The sequence below is a fragment of the Monopterus albus genome, unplaced genomic scaffold (assembly GCF_001952655.1).
Source record: "Monopterus albus unplaced genomic scaffold, M_albus_1.0 scaffold460.1, whole genome shotgun sequence".
Taxonomy (NCBI): Eukaryota; Metazoa; Chordata; class Actinopteri; order Synbranchiformes; family Synbranchidae; genus Monopterus; species Monopterus albus.
The window spans coordinates 109,368-117,797 of record NW_018128340.1 but is presented as its reverse complement, the minus strand read 5'-3'; the positions used below and the strand labels follow the sequence as shown (position 1 = coordinate 117,797).

The following is an 8,430-nucleotide window of genomic DNA, read 5'->3' as shown; positions in this document are numbered from 1 at the left end:
ATCTAAGGCACTTTAAGCAGCAAATGAAGAGATATAATAAAAATATATAAGAATATAATAAGAGAATTATGCTGTTGAGGATTCAGTGCTACAAATATTTACTATATTACACATTATATTATTAATCATCGTTGATTTACAATGCAAATAATTAGTTTGATAACCTGTCATTTAAAGTGGTACTTTGCTAGTAATCCTGCCCTTAACTTAGTGAAGCCAGGAGGCCAAGTTCTGGTGTTTATCGGCCACTAGATGGTCAGTGGCGGTGGTGGGGGCCGCCATTTCGGACTGAAGACGCCAACGGAGGCCGCACGAGTCCTACAAATAACTTATTGGACACAGACGTGACTCAGAAAGTGGAATCCAAGTGGAATAAAGGAAACCCGTGTCTGGCACTGAACTGTAAACAGCTTGTAAATGGTTATATTAGTAGAATTATGTAATTCCACCTTAAACTCGTCTTTGTACTGGACCTTCTAGCCCACTACCCATCTTACCCATCATTCTCATCGTCCAGTAAATGTTTGACAGTGGAATGGAATCAATTTGGTTTTGTTCTTGTACGTTTTACTGACGTAAAGTTGTTTGTTTTGTTTTTTTACACAGTCGCTTTCAGTCCAAAATGGCGGATGTGTAGCTGGTCTTGTACGGGAACGTTCAATTAGCTTTAAGTTCTTGAAGTTGTACGTTATTTTTACATCCATGACTTAAAGGTGAGCGAGTCACGTGACCCGCTGTCGTAACTTTGTCTTCTTAACCTTTACGGCTAAGCGGAAAACATGCGACCTTCTAGTTACCGCGAGACCCTGAGATCACGGGAATACGGAGCTGTTACTTGACACAGAACGTGGCGGCGACGGACGGAACCACAATATGGATTTAATGCACCAGGACCACTACCTGAGCGAGATTAAGGAGGAGAACCAGGACCCGGATTTCGACGACCAGGATCACTGTAAGAGCGAGATAAAGGAGGAGAACCAGGACCCGGATTTCGTCTACCAGGATCGCTACATAGTCGGAGTGAAGGAGGAGAACCCGGACCACCGGAACAACGAGTCCACACAGGGGAACAAAGCAGACTCGTCCCCTGGGCCCAGCGGACCGGAGGTCAGTGATCAGGACTTACTAAAAACATCAAAACTAAAAGTCGTGTAATTCTTTTTGCCAGTTTGTATAGCATCGGCGAAGCAGGCCGTTTTTACCGGGTGACATGATAAACAAACCGGGTGTAAGCAAAGGCCCCTACCCGACTGATGTGGACGCGCACACGATCGGGAACATCAGGACCATTTGTGGTGGAGTCAAATTGAGGCCCAGAAGGCAACGCAACGAAAAACTGTTTTAATTCTGTGCTCGTCGCATCCGAAAACGTGATTTACCTCATATATGTACATGTAGTGGATCTACTTAGGCCCTTATAACGTTTATGGACTCCATGATATCCCAGTCCAGACCTGGACAGCACCGAGGGCGGCTCCGTTTCCCCCATAATGCCATTACCGCTAACGGACCGACGCTCCAGTGGCATCATGGGGAGCCGGAGCCCTGTGCTCCTGGAGGCCTGTCTGGTTTTACACTGCACTACCGGTGTCACTGTTCATCAGGCAGTGGTGCAGTGACGTTTAAACATCTCTCTGAACCACTGGGGTGGTCAGGTTACTGCTCCAAACACAAGCGGCCAGTGCCCAAGCTGTGCATTGTGCTGTGGTGCACGCTCGTCAGACAGCCTCATGTCAGTCTCGGGGTGCACAGGAAGCCTCTGCCAGGCAGCCGGCACTGTGTGAGCATGTATGTTTCAGAGTCCAGTCCTTGGCCATGGTGGACGGTCCTGCAGCTCTATAAAGAAATGTGATGTGATGCTTCGGTCATTGTAAGGCTGAACATCAGTCACTCACACCTTCTGGCTTTGTCCTTAGCAAAGTGGCGCAGTGGAGCAGCTCCAAACCGACTGGGAGGCTGCGGCGTGTGAGTGTCACATGGCCCGAGCGTCTCCTCTGAGCTCTGGGGGTTTGGGGATGTGGTGATGAGCCAGCGCCAGACCATCAGTTACTGACAGTAATGGATCACAGGTGTAAATGGATCGGCCTGTGTCTTAATGGAGCAGTGGGTGGCCCACACAACATACCAGCTGCCTGATGTTCCTCACACTGTGCACGTGGGATTATCAGTTTAATATGAAGCGAAATTAAACCCATAACAAGGATCAGTATAAAGTCTGGCTTCACTTCACTGCTTCATCATGTGCTGCCAGTTTCATGTCCAAAGTGTGCACACACAGGTGAGAGTTTACCTGCAGCTGGACACATGGGAAGTGACGTGCATGTTTCAAGCCATTTTGTGCTCACGCTGCTTTATAAAATAACGTCCTGGGTGAGGCGGCTTTGAGTTGTGGAGCCTGGCTGAGCAGCTGAGAGCAGCTGACGGCGTCTTCACTTCCTCTGTGATGCTGCTTATTGATTGGTCTCCCCTGTGAAACGGTGGGACTCGAGGGTTAAATAAGGATCAAATCAAATGTCTCTGCTGTTATTTATGCTACTTATTCATTTGTATTTCTGTTTACGTTTTATTCCCTCTTAAATGTACTGAACAAGAATCCAAAGAGCGAAGCTACTGAATGTTGTTTCGGTGTTGCAGCCGTCGCTGCTGCTCACACCAGGTTTCATCAAAGCAGCTTGTCAGGATTAAAATGAGCTTGCAGCCCGTTGTCCGTCTCCTACTACAGTGCAGAGGCGTCGTTTGTGTTTTAACATTTCACTAATGATTTGTTGATCTGGGAACTTTGAACCTGTGAATATTTTGTCTTATGCTACTTTATTAAGTCTTGATACTTTCAGACATGAAGTCACTGGTCGTTTATCAGAGTAGCGTGGAGGCTTTAGGGGAGTGACGACACTTATCCCGTGAGAACGAGACAATATTTTAAGACTTTTTCAGAAATCTTCACTGATGAAATATACAACTAGAAAAGTCTTTTATTTGACTGAAAGTGACAAAATACATTTTGAAATGTTTTAACTAATCATCTTGTAATAAACGTCCCTTCAGTTCTACGTGGAGTCGCTACATTAGCAGCATAGCTAACCAAAACACAACGGAAACTCACGGGCTGGAAGCGTGAATGAAGCCGCTCACGTGGAGTCGGCACAACATGGCTGTATCATGCACACATACAACACTCCCCCTGCACCCCCCGTCCCCCCAGGGTGGGGGGGCCTTGGCTAGAAATATTGTCACGTTTTAATATCGTGGGATCTTGTGGCACAGGATCTCGTCACACCCCTAGTGGGCTTGTTTGGAGATCTGCTCCAGTGAACTGCAGACGTGTCCAGCTAGTGGACTGAGCCGCCTCCATCATGTTCTCTTTCCTCTTCGTTGTGGGACTGAGACTGCACTGAAATTTCCCGCTCTCTCGAATATTCGGATAAGAAGATTGAAAAGTGACTACCTATCCAACGAATGACTATCCAAAGAGTTGAATACTTGGTTTCAGCCCTAATTATTATTGTTGTTGTTATATTCTTTGCTGATTTTTCCAGGAGAATGTTTTTTTGGTTAACTGTTAAATTCATCAAGAAGGCACAAGTTTTCTGTTGATGCTGTGTTTTAAAAAAGTCTTAATTTACCCAGAATTCCTAGCACATTAGTCTTACTTGAGAGTTAAACAGCTTTGTGCAGCAGATATGTTTAGACATCTAAAGCCTGGCTGTTAGATCTGAGCCGTAGTCGGGGTCTAGGCTGTGAAACCGGCCTCTGAAGTATTCTAAGAAATGGTGGTCTTTGGTCTGAGAGGCGGGGGCTGAAGGATGCAGTGAAACATTTAATGAGCTCCAACTCTCCTCCTCTGTTCCTGTTTGTCCCTGTAGAGACAGATCAGCCCAGAGGGACCCAAACATGCACGTTGTCCACAGCCTGACAGAGCCTTCGACTCATCATCACCCCTGAAGAGCCAGAGAGTTCACACCGGAGAGCGACTGTACAGGTGCAACCGATGTGGAAAAACTTTCACTGAAAAGCGTTTAAAACAACATCAGCGACTTCACAGTGGAAATAAACCGTACAGCTGTGACCAGTGTGGAAAAATGTTTTCTTCTGTGAACAGTCTAAAAACCCATCAGCAGAGCCACACTGCAGAAAAACCACACAGCTGTGACCAGTGTGGGAAACGGTTCAGGGCACGATGTAACCTGAACATCCACAGACGGGTGCACACCAGAGAGAAACCATACAGCTGTGACAGGTGTGGAAAAACATTTAGCGTGAAGAGCGGCCTAACTAAACACGAACGTATTCACACAGGAGAGAAGCCGTATGGCTGTGACCAGTGTGGAAAAGCTTTCACTTGTAAAGGTGGTCTAAATAAGCATCAGCTGTTACACACAGGAGAGAGGCCGTACGGCTGTGACCAGTGTGGGAAAACGTTTATCCTGAAAAGTCGATTAAAGTCCCATCGACAGATTCACACCGGAGTGAAACCACACAGCTGTCAGCAATGTGGAAAGTGTTTTATTCTGAAGAGTGACTTGATTATCCATCAGCTACGTCACAATGGAGAGAAATTGTACATCTGTGACCAGTGTGGAAGATCGTTTATTCGGAAAAGTGACCTGAACGCCCATCAGCAAATTCACACTGGAGTGAAACCACATATCTGTGAGCTGTGTGGGAAATCGTTTACTCTGAAAAGAACCCTTATTGCCCACCGACGAATTCACACAGGAGAGCGGCCGTACAGCTGTGACCATTGTGGAAGAACATTTACTCAGCAAACTCAAGCCATTTCCCACCAACGAATTCATACTGGGGTGAAACCGCACAGCTGTGACCTCTGTGGAAAGTCTTATTCTCAGAAACGCCAGCTAAAGACTCATAAGCTGTCGCATACAGGAGAGCGGCCGTACAGCTGTGACCAGTGTGGTAAGACGTTTACCGCAAAGACTAACCTAAAACGACACCAACAGATTCACACTGGAGAGAAACCGCACAGCTGTGAACAATGCGGAAAAACCTTTTCTCAAAAAGCTCATCTAAAAACTCATCAGCTAACGCATGTAAAGGAGAGGGGCCACACAGCCGAGACCAGTGTGGGAGGCCTTTTTCCTGGACAAGTGGACTGAATTACCATGAAGTCACACTGCATGCACATTGTGACGTTTTGACCACTGCAATCGAGGAGTTTGAGACCCACCATCTCATTCCACTGCACTATAGAGGTCTGAGCAGACGCAGACCAGCTGATTCCCCCGCCTTCAGGTTTTCAGCTAAACGTAGTAAAACACATCTAAAGCACCTGTCTGGCTTCTCATTACCATCACTTCTTATTGCTCATTAGCCATTTTAAACACGGATACGTTTAACTGTCATTAGCCTGAAGGTGCTGTGTGTGAGATTTGGTGACATCTAGTGGCGAGGCTGCAGATTGCAACGTTCAGCAAAGCTCTCACACATTAGTTTAGATTCAACTTTATTGTCATTACACATGTACAAGTACAAGGCAACTAAATACAGTTTAGCATCTAACCGGAAGTGCAACACATCCTCGGACCTCACAGCCGTTTCACAGCCCTTATTTTAAATGTAGGACAAACTGTGCACTTGGAAAATGAGTGTGGCTGACGTGACTGGGGTAAAGTCAACGGCAGCTCACTGGATCGTAGTGGGTTAGTCTGGCTATGTTCCAGCTAAAGCTGTCAGATCAGAACATCCATTCAGGTACATGTTGGGCCAAATTACCGGTTAGGAAATGGACCCCCTCCCCCCCACCAAGCCAACACGCCTCCCCACAGCTGCAGCCTGTAATAGTCCTCTAAGACGTCTACCGTCTCCTGTGGCAGAGTGAAGATTTGATGCTTTCCTGTTTTTCCCCACTTACTGTACGGTGGGACAAACAGAACAGACAACCTGAAGTTGACAGTTTGGACTCTGGGACATTGTGTCATTTATCCCCAGTATGTTGGTACCACAGTCGCTGTGCTGTGTGTTTGGTTTCTCGCTGCCTTTACTGTGAGACAGTTGTTATTCAGTGTGAGTCTCCCTCTGATTCCTGCCTCTGTCTAAGCAGCTGGACTCAGTTGTATGTGCTTTATTTTTGGCACCATGCACTTTTGTGACTTATTGTGCTTCTCGTGGTGTTTGTGTGTGGTGTATTCAATAAATCTGTACAAATGAAGACGAGTTCTCTGCTTCTTCACAAGACAAAACCTTTGCTCTGACCATTTTTTGACTAGTGACACGTTGATGCTGCTGATCCATCGTGTTTCTGAACATGTTTACAGACACAACACCTGTCAATGTTCATGTCCACAGGTCGAGTCCCATCTGTTTCCACAGGGACGTGTCGGCACCAGTGGCGGTGCAGAGCTCTGCTGCCACCTGCTGGCGGCTGGTTGCTGCTGCGCTCCCTGAGCTCACATCCTGGAGTCAGCTCTGTGTGTCAGACTGTGCTACAGACGTCACAGACACACTGCGGGAGGTTACGGTCAGTCAGCAGCCCACACTGGGACATGTCTCAGCCTTTCATCCAGTCTGTCCGACTGTCGGGGGAACTACTCTGATAACGTAGCTTTGCAAACTACCAGTTACTCCACACTAAATTACAGCAAAGCTGCTCTAAAGGGAAATGTAGTTTGGTAAAGTTAGAAAACGTAGTTCAAACTACTTTGTCAAACAAACTGACGGTACATGTGATACCAAATTATAGTCAAAGGAAACGTGTGCCAGTACAAAATGTCACTGAGCTGAGTTTATTTACCCAAAACAAAAAGACCCCGTCCTAAACAAAACGGCCTCATCCAGCCTGTTGACTGTTTCACTGACTTTAGTGCTGGTCTATAAAAGAAGAGTCACTGGTCTTATCCAGACGGCGCTTGGGGTCAGAGAAGCTATGATAAAGTAAAAATAAACACTTATTCCTCTTTGTATGGTCGCAGTAGTTCACTACACAGACAATGGCCAACATGTAATTGAGCTACTTCCATCACTAGTTAAACTACTTGTAGTTCACTGCCCCTGGTGTCTGAGCCCTCGTCAGTTTGCTGTTTGGAGGTTTCGGTGATTTCAGCTGCTGTTTTTGTGACAAACATGGAAAAATATTTTTCTCATTCAAAAACCAAATGAATCTGGTGGAGACACTGGGTATTTCACTGCTCACAGAGGAATCCACTGACACCAGAAAGAAATTAAGCGAGCACACGTCTGAAGCAGCCAACAGGCTGTCGGGTTTCTACCTTTATACCAAAAGACCCCGAAGCCTACACAAAAGATTAAGTGTTTAATTTAAGGGGTTAAAATCGTCCAGCACTTGTATCTGTTTTATAAAACTGACCTTTTTAACAAAATGTTCTGAATGTCTTAACTTTTAAGTGCAGGTTGTATTATTGTGCATGTCGTTACAATTAAGATGAGATGAAAATTAGCTGCAGGTGGCGTCTGTTACCAGTGATTAAGGTGCAGAGTCGTGGCGATAGATACTTCAGTCAATAACAAGATATTATGAATTCTAGTTCGTGTGAGGAAGGTGACGGCTGCTGACAGTCCTCAGTTTGTGAAACACCTTGAGGGTTAAGACTTGGAGTTAGGGTTCGGTTTGGGCATCAGGTCAGTGAGTCCTCACAAAGATAGAAGTACAGGTGTGTGTGCACTAGGGAGCGGGAAAGGGGAAACGGTGTGAAAGTGTTTTAAATGTGCTGCACAGAAAAGTGCACGTCCGTTTATACTAACAGGTGGATGGATAAACGCTGTTAGGACTTAGATGTGTGACGTGAAGGGCTTGTTGCCATGACAGCAGCATCAGACAGATGTTAAACAGCTGTAAAAACGTACACCTCAGCCTCTTCTGTGTTCCTCTTCAGGTTAATATAAGAATATCTGATTATCTACAGGAACTAAAATCAATGTGGAGGGACGACATAATGCTCCTGTCTCCATGACGACAAGGACGACGTGGTCACCTGGGAACCAGAGGGACAAACGCTCTCACGTGTCCTTGTTGTCTGTTTGCTGAATATTTTAAATAAAGTTTGTAGCTTCCTCATCTTCAGCTCCTCGCCTCCTTCTTGGCATTTCGTGGCTTGTTGCTGAGCAACGCGTCCATCTCAGCGATGAGGGGCGGGGTCAGCTGAGACACGGAAAGAGAAAGTCACCGAATCCAGAGATCTGATTGGATGTTCACAACTATACTGACACTGTATATTCTGGTTTCAGGCGGTCTGGGCAGACGTGCAGACGGACAGGTGTAGAGATGGGCAGACGTGCAGACGGACAGGTGTAGAGATGGGCAGACGTGCAGACGGACAGGTGTAGAGATGGGCAGACGTGCAGACGGACAGGTGTAGAGACGGGCAGGCAAAGGATCTCAGTACTTCCACTGCTGCAGACGGGCAGGTATGGAGACGGGCAGGTGTGGAGATGGACAGGTGTAGAGATGGGCAG

General features: G+C 46.4%; 1 protein-coding gene across 2 annotated transcripts; it reads left to right on the top strand.

The window, feature by feature from the left end:
* The first annotated feature begins 607 nt into the window (after positions 1-607).
* On the top strand, positions 608-7,338 carry LOC109952451 (zinc finger protein OZF-like). 2 transcript variants are annotated; one of them, XM_020587536.1, is made up of 3 exons: positions 608-1,110; positions 3,867-3,982; positions 6,307-7,338. In XM_020587536.1, the coding sequence occupies exons 1-3, from the start codon at positions 874-876 to the stop codon at positions 6,560-6,562; spliced, it is 609 nt and encodes a 202-aa protein (XP_020443192.1). In that variant the 5' UTR covers positions 608-873; the 3' UTR covers positions 6,563-7,338. The 2 variants fall into 2 exon arrangements, with proteins under 2 accessions (XP_020443192.1, XP_020443191.1); XM_020587535.1 differs by lacking the exon at positions 6,307-7,338 and having other exon boundaries at positions 614-1,110; positions 3,867-6,236.
* Positions 7,339-8,430: the final 1,092 nt, after the last annotated feature.

What these genes read in the sequence shown, in the direction of transcription:
- LOC109952451 (XM_020587535.1), top strand. Translation starts at nt 874, where the DNA reads ATGGATTTAATGCACCAGGACCACTACCTGAGCGAGATTAAGGAGGAG. An exon ending in CTGGGCCCAGCGGACCGGAG is followed by an intron (nt 1,111 to 3,866) that starts GTCAGTGATCAG and finishes TTGTCCCTGTAG; the next exon opens with AGACAGATCAGCCCAGAGGG.